Source organism: Nomascus leucogenys, chromosome 16 (genome assembly GCF_006542625.1).
Source record: "Nomascus leucogenys isolate Asia chromosome 16, Asia_NLE_v1, whole genome shotgun sequence".
In the NCBI taxonomy this organism is placed as follows: Eukaryota; Metazoa; Chordata; class Mammalia; order Primates; family Hylobatidae; genus Nomascus; species Nomascus leucogenys.
The window spans coordinates 71,464,657-71,482,265 of NC_044396.1; the positions used below are offsets into that span (position 1 = coordinate 71,464,657).

Below are 17,609 nucleotides of genomic sequence, written 5' to 3' on the forward strand. Positions count from 1 at the left end.
TGGAGTCTCACTGTGTCACCCAGGCTGGAGTGCAGTGGGCCTATCTTGGCTCGCTGCAACCTCTGCCTCCCGGGTTCAAGCGATTCCCCTGCCTCACCCTCCCAAGTACCTGGGATTACAGGCATATGCCACCATGCAGGGATTTTTTTTTTTTTTTTTGTATTTTTAGTAGAGATGGAGTTTCACCATGTTGGCCAGGCTGGTCTTGAACTCCTGACCTCAAGTGATCTGCCTGCCTTAGCTTCCCAAAGTGCTGGGATTACAGGCACAAGCCACTGCGCCCGACCTTGTTTTCTTTATTTAAGGGAGATTAACAACTGTTAGAGATATAACAACACTATTCTGAGTCTTTCTCTATGCCACAATTTGAAAGACTGAAATTTTTTTAATGACCTCCTCACTCCATGCATCATTAGTATTTAAAGCCATAACTATGTCCATCTAAAATTACCCCCACATATTACTATTCAGACCTTTCTGTCCTATTGTGTTGTTACTAATACTTTTTACTTGGCATTTGTTATTCTCTACCTGGATTAGCTAATTACATGTTTATATCCATATCTCATCCCACTATCTTATTTCTCTTTATATCCTCCAGGGTTCTTAGGTCAATACCTTGTACAGAATATATGTTCAAGGCAGTTTAGGTTGAATCTAATACAGTTTTGAACCAACTTGGTCAAAACTTCAAAATATTTTTCCAAACTTCAAAATATTTTTAAAAGAGATACATTGAGAGATTGTATTCAGAAGTGCTTCTAATTCCTCTTTCCCTCTGCCCTTCTGATTTCCTATAGATATGAACCTAAACCATCTCATCCAGGTCATATAAGCAACTAGGAAAAGGGCCTAGTACAAGAAATGTGTTCCTTACACACATGAATACACCTGAAACAAACCCTCTAATTTATAAGTGAAATAAAAGCCAAATAAAACCAGAAAAAAACTGAATGTGTGATTTATTATGTTTAAGATTGGTTTATAAGGCTTAAATATATCTGTCATAGTTAACAGTTAACAGCAAATAAAGGCAACTTTACAAAATCAGTGTTTCCATACAGTACAGGACTAAATGTGGCAACTGTGCATTGGAAAATTAATATTTCCTCAATGCAAATATCAAATCTGCAGCACCATTTAGAAGCTTCCACTAAAAACTCAAGCTGCAGTATTTATTACAAGCTCTATTCAGAAACACAAGGCTACCTAAATCAAGCATTAGAGAAAAACAGTGGAGTCATTCAGGCATAATATGTCAGATTTGGTACAGGATTAAAATACTAACATTTTTAATGTCCTGGTTTCAAATTAATAAATACAAAAACAATATAAAAATATACAACCAGTTGATAAGACTGTACTGCAGATGCTCAGAAAGTTAAATCTCGCTCTCATATGTATGCAGGTATGTCTTGAGTGTCAGGATTTCTGGGTAGCTGCGGCTGGTCTTTCGGAAGAAGTCCAGGCTGGTGAGATGTTCAATGTCACGCACCCGAGCTGTGTGCATCTTCATGAGTTCTTCTACCCATTTCGACTCGTCCTCTGAGCTCTGCAATGGAAATAGAACAAAATCAGAATCAGAATTTTCCAGAGGAGTTTCTCCAAATGGTCAGTTTACTCCAAGTCCACAAATGACCTCTGTGCACTCTTGCACACAGAGCCACTGCATGTTGATCCTTCCTGGCCTCCCTGCCACTCCACCGCATTCCTATTGGTAATGTGCCACAAATACCTGCCCTTGGCTGTAAACATTTTCAACAGCAATTAACTGTACCAAATAAACGAGACATGTGGTGTCAGAGGGCATTTGACTCAATAGGTTCTCAGAACATAAATCAAAATTAGGAAAACCAAAGGCCCTAGAGAATTCAGTAATTTGTTTCTTTTCCAAGCTGTCAAATTGCAATATTGAGCACAGAGTACAAGTAATTTGGAATATGCTTCTGCTTCCCAAGGAAAGTGAAGAACTTAAGCCTAATGCACAAAATTGTGTGTGTGCATTCCTAGTTTTTCAAAAGAAACTGCGGCATCAACTACGTCATCTACTAGAATGCATAAATTGCTATTTGAAAAATGAGGTCAACTCGAAGCCGCTCAGTTGATACATCTGGCGCTCTGGGGCCCAAAAGGCCGGAGTTGGAAATGAGGCTGTACTACTTCTTGGCTATGAGACCTTGGTCAAGCTAGTTGACTTCTTGAGGCCTCACTTTCTTCCTTGGTTCACAAGGATAATAATGCTTACTTCTGCAGCTCCCTGGGAGGTAGGGAGGAGAGGAGGGAAGAAGTGGGGGGAAAAGGTAAAGCAAGGAAACACGGAAGAAAGGAAGTGAATCTCTGTCTTAGCTGCTTGCCAAAAACTGCCCCACTGACACAAGTTCTAGATGAAAGACTTTCAGATGTCCTACATCAAACAACTTGTCTAACTTGAAACTAAAAGGTAATTCAGGGGAAGCAGTTCTTTGCATCTCAAAAATAGCTTCTTTCATTTTTGTGGGAAGTTTAGGGAAAGAGTGAGATCTGAGAGCCCTGTGAATATGGAGCAGTGTCTACTTTCATTAGTAGACATTGAGCAGGAGGGCCTTTGCAAGTAATTCCATTCACAAATGCCTCCGGAATTGCAATGGCTTCCAAGAGCCCTTCTATAAGTTGAAGGGTGGCTGCATGTCCCAGGTCTGGGAATATTCAGACATGCCCTCATCCAACTCTTTACCACTAGTAGTCTCAATGAACTATCCACCAAAGCCCAAGAACCTGCAATAGGCTTTCTCGGAAAGCTCCAACCCACACAAACCTGGACAGGGAACTGCAGCAGCTTGTGCCAGTGCTAAATATGTTCCGGGAGGGTGTTGGTTCAGGAAACTGATGCCTGGCCATCTCAGGCAAAATGAAGAAAGGGGAAGAAATTGCTTTGCAGGCTGGGGAGGTAAGAGTTTTAACCTTCATGTCCCACCCTCCTAACCCAACCTAACCAAGATCTCTGCGATTCACAGGAAAGGAAAGACCTAAATATAACTCTACCCACAATGGTACTGACCAGTCCTCAGCGTGACCCTATAATTAACGAAGTAGGAGGTCTCCAGATGGGTCAGGACCCCCTCAGAGTAAGCAGGGCAAGCATGAGCCTGTATTTTGAGAGAATTTTCATATTCAGCTCATTTGTTTGATTTTTCAATGGTCAGTCAGTCCAATTTTTTCTTTGTAAATGCAGTCATTTGAATGTGTGGACAGGGGTGAAAAGATTTTTCCTAATTTAAATGACGGCTAGCTAGGATTATAAGAATTCTGCAAAAACATCTGTCTTTTGCTATTTCTTTCCTTGGGAAGTGATTTGCCAATTTCATTGGAGAGGCAGTCTCTTCTGGTTCTCACACCCTGAAATCTGTCCTATAATTCATCATTAGGAAATACTAGCTATGTGGCCTGTGAAGAAAATATCTTCTGTCTTGATGTTAGCTGGCAATCCACAGAAGCATTCGCTGATGAAGACTATCCTGCAAGATGCAAAACTAAGAAAATTCAAATAAAAGTTCATGAACAGCAAGGTAGGGAGGACAGGAAAGACTTTAAAAATAAATCACTTAAAATATTAATGCAAACAAAAGCACAATCCATGAACTTTCTTGCTGTCTTCCTCATTATGGACATTTATTCTTCACCCGTCTTTTCTCCCTGACTTTCTCCCCAGGTTTGTGAATTCAGGTCCCAGCAGTTTTAAGGTAAAATTCACAGGAAGGAAAGTTTCTACATGAACAGGTGACCCTTCGACGAGAAGCATGCTGGCCGTGAACTCTACAAGAAATGCCTCCAAACTCTGTGCAGAGTCAGGAACCAGTAGAGAGAGGAAAACCTGTGAGGACTTCAGTGGATTTCATTTTTCAGATATAAAATTTAGATCAATTACAGAACATCCTTTGCATTGAGTTTAGAGCAGTGTTTTTAAAACTCCCCATCACCAAATTCCTCTAATGACTGAACTTGAACATGTATTCCCCAGGAATCTAGGTACACCTTAAATGGCCTACTATATATACGAAATACCTTTGTAGTCTTTTCATCTTAGAACTGTATGGCAATTTTAATTTTTATCCCATTATACAACAGTTTAATGTTTTGCAAGAATTTCACCTCCCCACAAATTTCTAATAAAACTGAAGCTCAGCGAATGTATACCATGTTCTACAGAGGCATTACATCCACCTGGGGCTCCTGTGGTTGTAAACAACCAAAATTGAGAGGGCCAAGCCAGTAAGTTGATAACAGCTTGTCTCTCACTTGCAGTTTCCACATTTCTCTACCACCCATTCCCATCATTTATAAAACCCTATGGAGCCTTCAAGTATAATATTGTTGTCTTCCATCCTTCCTTTTAGATCTCCGAGACCACAACCCCAGTTCAAGTTCTCTCTTGCCTCACTCCTGTGAATCTTGCCAAAGCCCTTTGAGCACAATGTTCAGCCTCCTCCATTTCAAATTTCTCTTCCTAAAGCAGAGCCCAAAACGTTGCTCTTCCAACTAAACATTTTCCTCGGGTACCTAATGCCTTAATCGTAAGAAAAAATTCCTAAAGTCCCAAGGTTCTACTACGGAAGTCTGATAAACTGGAAAGAGGATGGGCTGTTGGAGTCAGAGGCCTTAAATCTAAAGCTCTGCTCTTCTGCTGACTAACCAAGTAATCACACAACATACTTTCCCCTTAGTAGCTATAAATTTCTCAACAGTTAACAAAAAGGCAGGGGAGACATCATATATATACATATTTGCCTCATACTGTGATTATATGATTAGAAATAATATATTTAAAGGAACTGCACATAATTGGATCACAACATGTACTCAATAAATGATAACAACTACCACTACTGCTCCTGCTATGATGACTGTTATAGTTACTATTACTACTACTACTTTTTAAAAATTTGATTCCAATCAACTTTTAAAATCTTTTCTCCCACTATTTGCCCTCATTTCTAATACTCAGGCAAAACTTAATTCACTTTCTGGGATATATTTAAACTTTCTAATTTTCTTCTACATTCATAGACTCAATCTTCACCCATAATTGAAGTCACAGATCAAAAACTATCTTGCCCACAAAGCTGATCATCTCTATTGAAGCTATTCTTATGGCTCCTTGCCTTTCAGTGTGGCAATTTCCATACCTGTTTTATTTGTTGACCCACTCTGTGGGCTGCCTAGGAATAGTGAGTATGTCTAATACACTCTTGTTTCTCCTAGAGCACCTTATACAACTTAGGAATTTGAGTAGTACTTGTTGACTAAAGATTATCTTCTGTAGATTACATCTCTACTTCTTCTGTTATGTGAAACAAAAGCATAGACTATTACTTCTAAAATCAATCTTGAGCACAGACTTTCCATCAAATTAAAAGGACCTGAAGATTTTTCTATTTGTCCCTGAGTGTCAAGTTAGTACAGGGCCAGGAGCATATAGCATGGCTCCTGTCTTCCTCCCTAGTGTTTTCATGATGCCATCCTGCATCCTAGCTGTCTCCCCACGGGATGAGTGAATCAGGAGTCATCTGTGCTATCTGAGAAAAGAGTGACTGTTACACCTCCATCATAACTAGTAGCAAACCTGATTAGTAAGGTATAGATTTCTTTCTCGCTTGCTCTTGCTTCATCTGTGTGTGTGTGTGTATGTGTGTGTATTAAAAAGTTTCCATGGCTGGGCGCAGTGGCTCACGCCTGTCATCCCAGCACTTTGGGAGGCCAAGGTGGGCAGATCACGAGGTCAGGAGATTGAGACCATCCTGGCTAACACGGTGGAACCCCGTCTCTACTAAAAATACAAAAATTAGCCGGGCGTGGTTGCGGGCGCCTATAGTCCCAGCTATTCAGGAGGCTGAGGCAGGAGAATGGTATGAAGCCTGGGAGGCGGAGCTTGCGGTGAGCCAAGATCACACCACTGCACTCCAGCCTAGGTGACAGAGTGAGACTCCGCCTCAAAAAAAAAAAAAAAAAAAAAGTTTTCATTATGGGCCACACACAGTGGCTCATGCCTATAATCCCAGCACTTTGGGAGGCCAAGGCAAGTGGATCACTTGAGGTCAGGAGTTCGAGACCAGCCTGGCCAACATGGTAAAACCCCATCTCTACTAAAAATACAAAAATTAGCTGGCCATGGTGGTGCCCGCCTATAATCCCAGCTACTCGGGAGGCTGAGGCAGGAGAATCACTTGAACTCAGGAGGTGAAGGTTGCAGTGAGCCAAGATCAAACCACTGCACTCCAGCCTGGGCGACAGAGCTAAAAAAGAAAAAAGTTTTTAATATGGAAATTTTTAAACATCCAGAAAAGTGAAGTGAGTAATATAATAAAACTCCATGACCTCTTACCAAGTTTCAACAATTATCAAAATTTTGCTAGTTTCTACTTTTTTATAAAATTTTGGCATTCTCCACTTTCTTTTGCAAAATGAAAAACATTTGGACACTTATTTCTCAAAATTGTACACATTGATAGAGTTATGTTAAATGCACACATACATTGAAAAATAAAAAGTCATTAGAAGGCAAAATTCCTACATGTTAAGCAAAGTTCTGTTTGGTTCCTTTCTTTTTTCTGTTTAGGGTGAATGCTTTATAGTAAGTATGTTCTAGTTCAATGATGGAAATATAAAGTAAGAAACGAAGGTGAACTATGGAAGCAAATCCTAAAGGACTCTCTCTGTAAACTCACATTGCAGCTCTCCTCGTTGTCAGGCCGGTGAGGCAGGATGAAGGAGGACACAGAGAGAGGGCCGTCACACTTGTCGGCAGGCTGAGTGAAATCCAGACAGCTGGTGATGATGCTGTAGTAGTGAGTTGGAACAGGAATGGAGCTGCCTTCCACGTACCTGAAACAGGAAGGTAAAACGAAGTCACAGTTGATGAGTTGATGTTGAAGCTTTCTTTTTTAAATGGAGATCAATGAATATTGCCTAAGTCACTAAAATTAATCCCCATTCGATTGAATCATTTTTCACTTCTAAGCACTAGCCCGCTTCTATGTCTTTGAAGATAATGTTTTCTTTGCCTGGAATCCCCTCACTCCTCAACCTGGCAGAGTAAGAAAGATACTCCAGGCAAAGAAAATGGATTGATCTAAGAACTGGAGACAGGTAATGGTGAATAGACCAATGCAGTAGAAATGAAAGGCTGGAAGAGTCAATAAAAGCCAAATTATGGTGGGTTCTGAGTGCCAGGATATGGACTGGGGCATTATTATTTAGGTAGTAATGCTCCATTAAAGGTTTTTGTGCTAGGGAATGTCATTCATTATTAGATCCATGTTTCAGGAAGATAACTTTCCTAGAGTTGTATAAAATGGACAAGGGGCAAGAGACGTTAGAGCTAGCAGATAATGACCTTTTCAAGCTACAATGAGATGCAGAACTTGATACAAAGAACTCATTTACCAAAGGAAGTACTAAGGACTGAGTGCTAATGATGGACCTAGAGGTATAAAAAATATTTTCCTGTAGAGATCAGTACAGAAATTCATAATTCCTTGCCTGGTTTTCTATTATCTTAATTTTATTCATTTTCCAAATATTAAAATTATGATTTAACTACTAATTTAATTTTGGCTAACAGTGATCAGCAATAAAATAAATGTGCAATTTACATAAAATTTCTCTTCAGAATGACTGGAAAAGAAGCAAGATAATTTCTATCTTATTTATCTGTGTTTATAAAATAGCAATTTATTCTGTAATTATCTCTAAATCACAATTAAACCCTCTCTTATACTCTGGGCTGCTGATTGTTTCATGCTTGTATAAAACTAAATAACTACATTCTGAATTTTTCTTTTTTTTTTTTTTTTTTTTTATTATACTTTAGGGTTTTAGGGTACATGTGCACAATGTGCAGGTTTGTTACATATGTATCCATGTGCCATGTTGATTTCCTGCACCCATTAACTCGTCATTTAGCATTAGGTGTATCTCCTAATGCTGTCCCTCCCCCCTCCCCCCACCCCACAACAGTCCCCGGAGTGTGATGTTCACCTTCCTGTGTCCATGAGTTCTCATTGTTCAATTCCCACCTATGAGTGAGAACATGCGGTGTTTGGTTTTTTGTCCTTGCGACAGTTTACTGAGAATGATGTTTTCCAGTTTCATCCATGTCCCTACAAAGGACACGAACTCATCATTTTTTATGGCTGCATAGTATTCCATGGTGTATATGTGCCACATTTTCTTAATCCAGTCTATCGTTGTTGGACATTTGGGTTGGTTCCAACTCTTTGCTATTGTGAATAGTGCCGCAATAAACATACGTGTGCATGTGTCTTTATAGCAGCATGATTTATAGTCCTTTGGGTATATACCCAGTAATGGGATGGCTGGGTCAAATGGTATTTCTAGTTCGAGATCCCTGAGGAATCGCCACACTGACTTCCACAATGGTTGAACTAGTTTACAGTCCCACCAACAGTGTAAAAGTGTTCCTATTTCTCCACATCCTCTCCAGCACCTGTTGTTTCCTGATTTTTTAATGATGGCCATTCTAACTGGTGTGAGATGGTATCTCACTGTGGTTTTGATTTGCATTTCTCTGATGGCCAGTGATGATGAGCATTTCTTCATGTGTTTTCTGGCTGCATAAATGTCTTCTTTTGAGAAGTGTCTGTTCATGTCCTCTGCCCACTTTTTGATGGGGTTGTTTGTTTTTTTCTTGTAAATTTGTTTGAGTTCATTATAGATTCTGGATATTAGCCCTTTGTCAGATGAGTAGGTTGCAAAAATTTTCTCCCATTCTGTAGGTTGCCTGTTCATTCTGATGATAGTTTCTTTTGCTGTGCAGAAGCTCTTTAGTTTAATGAGATCCCATTTGTCGATTTTGGCTTTTGTTGCCATTGCTTTTGGTGTTTTAGACATGAAGTCCTTGCCCACGCCTATGTCCTGAATGGTATTGCCTAGGTTTTCTTGTAGGATTTTAATGGTTTTAGGTCTAACATATAAGTCTTTAATCCATCTTGAATTAATTTTTGTATAAGGTGTAAGGAAGGGATCCAGTTTCAGCTTTCTACATATGGCTAGCCAGTTTTCCCAGCACCATTTATTAAATAGGGAATCCTTTCCCCATTTCTTGTTTTTGTCAGGTTTGTCAAAGATCAGATAGTTGTAGCTATGCGGCATCATTTCTGAGGGCTCTGTTCTGTTCCATTGATCTATGTCTCTGTTGTGGTACCAGTACCATGCTGTTTTGGTTACTGTAGCCTTGTAGTATAGTTTAAAGTCAGGTAGCGTGATGCCTCCAGCTTTGTTCTTTTGGCTTAGGATTGACTTGGCGATGCGGGCTCTTTTTTGGTTCCATATGAACTTCAAAGTAGTTTTTTCCAATTCTGTGAAGAAAGTCATTGGTAGCTTGATGGGGATGGCATTGAATCTATAAATTACCTTGGGCAGTATGGCCATTTTCACGATATTGATTCTTCCAACCCATGAGCATGGAATATTCTTCCATTTGTTTGTATCCTCTTTTATTTCATTGAGCAGTGGTTTGTAGTTCTCCTTGAAGAGGTCCTTCACATCCCTTGTAAGTTGGATTCCTAGGTATTTTATTCTCTTTGAAGCAATTGTGAATGGGAGTTCACTCATGATTTGGCTCTCTGTTTGTCTGTTATTGGTGTACAAGAATGCTTGTGATTTTTGTACATTAATTTTGTATCCTGAGACTTCGCTGAAGTTGCTAATCAGCTTAAGGAGATTTTGGGCTGAGACAATGGGGTTTTCTAGATATACAATCATGTCATCTGCAAACAGGGACAATTTGACTTCCTCTTTTCCTAATTGAATACCTTTTATTTCCTTCTCCTGCCTGATTGCTCTGGCCAGAACTTCCAGCACTATGTTGAACAGGAGCGGTGAGAGAGGGCATCCCTGTCTTGTGCCAGTTTTCAGAGGGAATGCTTCCAGTTTTTGCCCATTCAGTATGATATTGGCTGTGGGTTTGTCGTAGATAGCTCTTATTATTTTGAGATACGTCCCATCAATACCTAATTTATTGAGAGTTTTAGCATGAAGGGTTGTTGAATTTTGTCAAAGGCCTTTTCTGCATCTATTGAGATAATCATGTGGTTTTTGTCTTTGGTTCTGTTTATATGTTGGATTACATTTATTGATTTGCGTATGTTGAACCAGCCTTGCATCCCAGGGATGAAGCCCACTTGATCATGGTGGATAAGCTTTTTGATGTGCTGCTGGATTCGGTTTGCCAGTATTTTATTGAGGATTTTTGCATCAATGTTCATCAAGGATATTGGTCTGAAATTCTCTTTTTTGGTTATGTCTCTGCCAGGTTTTGGTATCAGGATGATGCTGGCTTCATAAAATGTGTTAGGGAGGATTCCCTCTTTTTCTATCGATTGGAATAGTTTCAGAAGGAATGGTACCAGTTCCTCCTTGTACCTCTGGTAGAATTCGGCTGTGAATCCATCAGGTCCTGGACTCTTTTTGGTTGGTAAGCTATTGATTATTGCCACAATTTCAGAACCTGTTATTGGTCTATTCAGAGATTCAATTTCTTCCTGGTTTAGTCTTGGGAGGGTGTATTTGTCGAGGAATTTATCCATTTCTTCTAGATTTTCTAGTTTATTTGCATAGAGGTGTTTGTAGTATTCTCTGATGGTAGATTGTATTTCTGTGGGATCGGTGGTGATATCCCCTTTTTCGTTTTTTATTGCATCTATTTGATTCTTCTCTCTTTTCTTCTTTATTAGTCTTGCTAGCGGTCCATCAATTTTGTTGATCTTTTCAAAAAACCAGCTCCTGGATTCATTAATTTTTTGAAGGGTTTTTTGTGTCTCTATTTCCTTCAGTTCTGCTCTGATTTTAGTTATTTCTAGCCTTCTGCTAGCTTTTGAATGTGTTTGCTCTTGCTTTTCTAGTTCTTTTAATTGTGATGTTAGGGAGTCAATTTTGGATCTTTCCTGCTTTCTCTTGTGGGCATTTAGTGCTATAAATTTCCCTCTACACACTGCTTTGAATGTGTCCCAGAGATTCTGGTATGTTGTGTCTTTGTTCTCGTTGGTTTCAAAGAACATCTTTATTTCTGCCTTCATTTCATTATGTACCCAATAGTCATTCAGGAGCAGGTTGTTCAGTTTCCATGTAGCTGAGCGGTTTTGAGTGAGTTTCTTAATCCTGAGTTCTAGTTTGATTGCACTGTGGTCTGAGAGACAGTTTGTTATAATTTCTGTTCTTTTACATTTGCTGAGGAGAGCTTTACTTCCAACTATGTGGTCAATTTTGGAATAGGTGTGGTGTGGTGCTGAAAAAAATGTATATTCTGTTGACTTGGGGTGGAGAGTTCTGTAGATGTCTATTAGGTCCACTTTATGTAGAGCTGAGTTCAATTCCTGGATATCCTTGTTAACTTTCTGTCTCGTTGATCTGTCTAATGCTGACAGTGGGGTGTTAAAATCTCCCATTATTATTGTGTGGGAGTTTAAGTCCCTTAGTAGGTCACTCAGGACTTGCTTTATGAATCTGGGTGCTCCTGTGTTGGGTGCATATATATTTAGGATAGTTAGCTCTTCTTGATGAATTGATCCCTTTACCATTATGTAATGGCCTTCTTTGTCTCTTTTGATCTTTGTTGGTTTAAAGTCTATTTTATCAGAGACTAGGATTGCAACCCCTGCCTTTTTTTGTTTTCCAGTTGCTTGATAGATCTTCCTCCATCCCTTTATTTTGAGTCTATGTGTGTCTCTGCATGTGAGATGGGTTTCCTGAATACAGCACACTGATGGGTCCTGACTCCTTATCCAGTTTGCCAGTCTGTGTCTTTTGAATGGAGCATTTAGCCCATTTACATTTAATGTTAATATTGTTATGTGTGAATCTGATCCTGTCATTATTATGTTAGTTGGTTATTTTGCTCGTTAGTTGCTATAGTTTCTTCCTAGTCTCGATGGTCTTTACAATTTGGCATGTTTTTGCAGTGGCTGGTACCGGTTGTTCCTTTCCATGTTTAGTGCTTCCTTCAGGAGCTCTTTTAGGGCAGGCCTGGTGGTGACAAAATCACTCAGCGTTTGCTTGTCTGTAAAGTGTTTTATTTCTCCTTCACTTATGAAGCTTAGTTTGGCGGGATAGGAGATTCTGGGTTGAAAATTCTTTTCTTTAAGAATGTTGAATATCGGCCCCCACTCTCTTCTGGCTTGTAGAGTTTCTGCTGAGAGATCAGCTGTTAGTCTGATGGGCTTCCCTTTGTGGGTAACCCGACCTTTCTCTCTGGCTGCCCTTAACATTTTTTCTTTCATTTCAACTTTGGTGAATCTGACAATAATGTGTCTTGGAGTTGCCCTTCTCGAGGAGTATCTTTGTGGCGTTCTCTGTATTTCCTGAATCTGAATGCTGGCCTGCCTTGCTAGATTGGGGAAGTTCTCCTGGATAATATCTTGCAGAGTGTTTTCCAACTTGGTTCCATTCTCCCCATCATTTTCAGGTACACCAATCAGACGTAGGTTTGGTCTTTTCACATAGTCCCAAATTTCTTGGAGGCTTTGTTCATTTCTTTTTATCCTTTTTTCTCTAAACTTCCCTTCTCTTTTCATTTCATTCATTTCATCTTCCATCAGCGATACCCTTTCTTCCAGTTGATCGCATCTGCTAATGAGGCTTCTGCAATCTTCGCGTAGTTCTCGAAACTTGGCTTTCAGCTCCATCGGCTCCTTGAAGCCCTTCTCTCCATTGGTTATTCTAGTTATCCATTCTTCTAATTTTTTTTCAAAGTTTTTAACTTCTTTGCTGTTGTTTTGAATTTCCTCTCGTAGCTCAGAGTAGTTTGATCGTCTGAAGCCTTCTTCTCTCAACTCATCAAAGTCATCCTCCATCCAGCTTTGTTCCGTTGCTGGTGAGGAACTGCGTTCCTTTGGAGGAGGAGAGGTGCTCTGTTTTTTAGAGTTTCCAGTTTTTTTGGTCTGTTTTTTCCCCATCTTTGTGGTTTTATCTACTTTTTGTCTTTGATGATGGTGATGTACAGATGGGTTTTTGGTGTGGATGTCCTTTCTGTTTGTTAGTTTTCCTTCTACCAGACAGGACCCTCAGCTGCAGGTCTGTTGGAGTTTACTAGAGGTGCACTCCAGACCCTGTTTGGCTGGGTGTCAGCAGCGGTGGCTGCAGAACAGCAGATTTTCGTGAGACCACAAATTCAGCTGTCTGATAGTTCCTCTGAAAGTTTTGTCTCAGAGAAGTACCGGGTTGAATGAGGTGTCAGTCTGTCCCTACTGGGGGGGTGCCTCCCAGTTAGGCTGCTCAGGGGTGAGGGACCCACTTTAGGAGGCAGTCTGACTGTTCTCAGATCTCCAGCTGCGTGCTGGGAGAACCACTACTCTCTTCAAAGCTGTCAGTCAGACAGGGACATTTAAGTCTGTGGAAGTTCTTGCAGAGTTTTTGTTTGTCTGTGCCCTGCCCCCAGAGGTGGAGCCTACAGAGGCAGGGAGGCCTCCTTGAGCTGTGGTGGGCTCCACCCAGTTCGAGCTTCCTGGCTGCTTTGTTTACCTAAGCAAGCCTGGGCAATGGCGAGCGCCCCTCCCCCAGCCTCGCTGCCGCCTCGCAGCTTGATCTCAGACTGCTGTGCTAGCAATCAGCGAGACTCCGTGGGCATAGGACCCTCCGAGCCAGGTGCGGACACAATCTCCTAGTGTGCCGTTTTCCAGCCCCTTTGGAAAAGCGCAGTTAGGGTGGGACTGACCCGATATTCCAGGTGCCGTCTGCTTCCCCTTTCTTTGACTAGGAAAGGGAACTCCCTGACCCCTTGCGCTTCCCGAGTGAGTCAATGCCTCGCCCTGCTTCGGCTCGCGCACAGTGCGCTTCACGACTGTCCTGCACCCACTGTTAGGCACTCCCTAGTGAGATGAGACCAGTACCTCAAGCAGAAATGCAAAATCACCGTCTTCTGTGTTGCTGGGGCTGGGAGCTGGAGACCGGAGCTGTTCCTATTCGGCCATCTTGGCTCCATCCCCATTCTGAATTTTTCAACTTTGTTGACAAATTCAGAATGTAGTTATTTAATTTTATACGGTGAAAATACATCCCAATCACTCTAAATCTTGCCTTCTCCGCTAGACTGTGAGGCCCCTTATGAGCACAGATAATGGCTTTTATATGCCCAACAGCACCAAAGAGACAGAGACAACCAGATTCAATCCAAGTCCATACGCACTTTCCTGCTGGGAGGTACTGACTCAGAAAATCTAAGGGATTCTTAAGTCCCACCCAAATAATGAAGATAAGTGGGAATGGTCATCTTCCCATTGAAGAGCTGTTGAAGAAATGACTAAACAAAATTAAATCCTTTGATACATTTTTTTCATAGAATAAAAAAGTGCATTTATTTACCACAAAACCCAAAATTCCATTCCAACCACCAATGCCCATTGAATCAAAAGAATTGATAAATTCAGGCTGGGCACAGTGGCTCACACCTGGAATCCCAGAACTTTGGGAGGCCGAGGAGGGTAGATCACTTAAGGTCAGGAGTTCAAGACCAGCCTGGCCAACATGGTGAAACCCCGTCTCTGGTAAAAATACAAAAATCAGCTGGATGTGGTGGTGCATGCCTGTAATCCCAGTTACTCAGGAGGCTGAGGCAGGAGGATCACTTGAACCCAGGAGGCAGAGGTTGCAGTGGGCTGAGATCACACCACTGCAGTCCAGCCTGGGCAACAGAGCAAGATGCCGTCTCAAAAAAAAAAAAAAAAAAATTGAAAATTCAAAAAAATTAAGAGGTGTCATCTCTTCTCTAGTACATGAATATTTGAAAAACTTCTTGAGTGAGATCTTGGGACTTAAGAATCACACACTGAGTAGAAATGAAAGGCTTACTGTTTTATTTTGTCCTCTGTGTCATGTAAGCCATCATAGTCATAGTCGAAGATTGGCCCACTTATCACGTTAACTCCATTTCTTTCCGAAGCATATTTCTTCACCAATACCCTTTGGAAATAACTCCAGACCCCTGTGCAAAGACAAAAATCCAAAAATCAATTATTCATGAAGAAAACTCCTTACTCTGGCCAAATTCTCTCTAGGACGCATGCTACGGGCCAAATGTCACAAGCCAAGAGATAAGAGAGCTGTCGTGATTCATGAGATGAATCCATTCTATGGCATTACCAGAGTGTGTGTCATTTACAAACCAGCAAAGGGAACAATGTAGAGCTATGAAACAATGGTAGGGGAGTTTAACATAGTTCAAAAGTCAGGAAAGGATCCTCCCAAGCTGAGATCTGAAGCATGAATAAGTAGGTGGTGTTTCCCAGGCAGAACACGCCAGGCAGAGGGAACAGAGTGTGCAAAAACAGGAAGTATGGTGTTTCAAAGTAATGAAAATAAGGCCTTACTCTTTCTTCTTGTCCTTCATATCTCATCAATATGCTAGTTCCCAGGTTTAAGCTTTACCCCTGACCTTTCCTGGAGCTCCAGAAATGTTATCCAACCACCTACCTCCTAATGCACTGGAATACCTAATATTCATGTCAAGCAAAATATTATCCAAGCAGAATTCTTAATGTTCCTTCCTAATCCTGCCCCAACCCTCGCCTTCTCCATCATAATCAATGGCTCTGGCACTCACCCAGGTGTTTGGGCCAAAAGCCTGAGTCATCCTTGCTTTCTCTCCTAGCTATAGACACATGTGAACAATTCCTGTCAGTGCTGTCACCAAGGTACATCCCAATTATCCCAAATTTGACCACCTCTCATCTTTTCACTGCTCTATCTTGGTCTAACTTACCATCCTCTCTGAAGTGAACTATCACACCACAAAAGACTACTCCCTGGGTTCCCTGTGAAACGCTTACTTCCCTTGTACCTTGTAGCCCACTCCCCCATATCGTAGCCGGACGGATCCTTTTACACCATAAGTCAGATCGTCTCTTTCTCCTGCATGCGCGCACACACACCACCCATTTCCAACACTCTAGATTATTTTTAATCGTAATTAGAATGAAATCCCAACTCCCCACCATGGTCTTTGCTTACCTCTGTGACTTACTTCCTACCCCTTTCCCTATCATGTGCAAGACTTTCTTCCTGTCCCCTAACTTTGCCAAACTTATTTCAGGCTAAGCTTTTGCACTTGCTCTTTCCTTTGTTTGAAAAACATTCCCTGATCTGTGCATGTCTGCTTTCTCCTCTATAATTCTTTCTCACTTTCACTGTCATCCCCTGCAGAGAACTGCCTTGTCCCCTCTGCCTCTAATTTCCATAATGGCCAACCAGAAGGGCGAATGGAAATGGGGAAAAACAAGAGAATAACAGAAGAAGACAGGATAGGCAAGCAATGGGTTGGTTCTGAAATATTAGATCGAATTCGCCATGCTCTCTTCAACATGGGTGTCATGCGGTTCTGGCTGTTAACCCGTCTTCCCTCCCCTTATTAAAAAGCACCTGGCCATCCTTCTCATACTGCTTCAATTGCTCTTCCTGCCTTCTGAAACTCTGAATGGCAGAGCAGCCCACAAGAGCCAAAATACCTTAGATAATTATTTGCAGTCAAGAAAGCAACCAGACAGTAAGAAAGGAGTTCAAATGTTAACTTAAGCATGAAGAAAAAATGGAGAGGAAGGCAAGGAAAGAAACAACAATGAGAACAGTCAAAAGGCCAGGCCCGCAGAAATGTGGCATGTGAAAAACCACCCCCATCGTGGAGAACAGCAAGCTCTCTGTGAAAGGCCTTCTCCACGCCAGCCTCAGGGTGGTACTGTCTGTTGCCTTGATTGCCATTTGGTCAAAAAAACACATCAATAAAGAATAAAGAAATCCAGGGAACCCTGATTTGCGGAAATTAAATGAAGCTGCATTCTATGTAATATTGTGATAAATGTAACTATGTGAGTTTCTGAAATGCTTCTCAATTGGGTCTGAGAACGAACCAAGAAATCTTTTAAAAGCATACTTTTTTCACTCATAAGCAATAAATTCTCTTTGAACAAACCTTCATTTACTAACTAGGACATCAAATAAACATTTTTTTTCTCTAAACCGTGTGGCCCTTTTCACCAATGTTAAGCTGCGGAGGCCTGCCACTGTAGCTGACACCCCACAATTGCCCATTCCTATTTTGAGACTCCCTTTCAGCCCTGAGAGTTACATAACACAGCCGGAACCTCCTCCATCAAGTTGAAGCACATAGAGGTACTTCCTTTTCCTACCTTTCCCATAACGATGTAAGTTCTGTTCACTACAAATATACTGAAAGGTGGTAAAAGCTACTTAATAATGCTTACTCTATCTTTGAACACATAGATAGATAAAAGGATGGATGGGTGGATGAGGGGATGGATGGATGGATGGATGAATGAGGATGGAGACATAGATGAATAGTTAACAGAAACAAAAAATGCAGTGCTTTCGCCATTGGATAATTAAGTCAGAAATCCATATAAACCTTAGAGGTCATGCAATCATATCTCTTAATTTTACAAATGAGAGATTTAATGACATTTCTATGATCACACAGCCTGTGGTCACACTCCAGGAACTTGGATTTTTGTGCCCGAGCTCATTGTGCCTATACAATTCTTGACTTCACTAGCATCCACAAATATTTATGTCAGGTACAAAGAAATTACAAATGTTCAAAGAAACTAAAA

General features: G+C 41.0%; 1 protein-coding gene across 7 annotated transcripts in view; it reads right to left on the reverse strand.

Annotated features, from left to right (window-relative positions):
* Window positions 1-944: 944 nt before the first annotated feature.
* The window catches only part of ENPP2 (ectonucleotide pyrophosphatase/phosphodiesterase 2), a 123,619-nt gene continuing 106,954 nt past the window's right edge, over window positions 945-17,609 (reverse strand). For all 7 annotated transcript variants that reach the window (XM_030795467.1, XM_030795464.1, XM_030795463.1 and 4 more), the window contains 3 exons: window positions 14,839-14,971; window positions 6,702-6,858; window positions 945-1,552 (listed from right to left, as the gene is read on the reverse strand). In XM_030795467.1, the coding sequence (XP_030651327.1) occupies window positions 1,382-1,552; window positions 6,702-6,858; window positions 14,839-14,971 (461 nt within the window). In that variant the 3' untranslated portion in view covers window positions 945-1,381. The remainder of the gene's footprint in view (window positions 1,553-6,701; window positions 6,859-14,838; window positions 14,972-17,609) is intronic.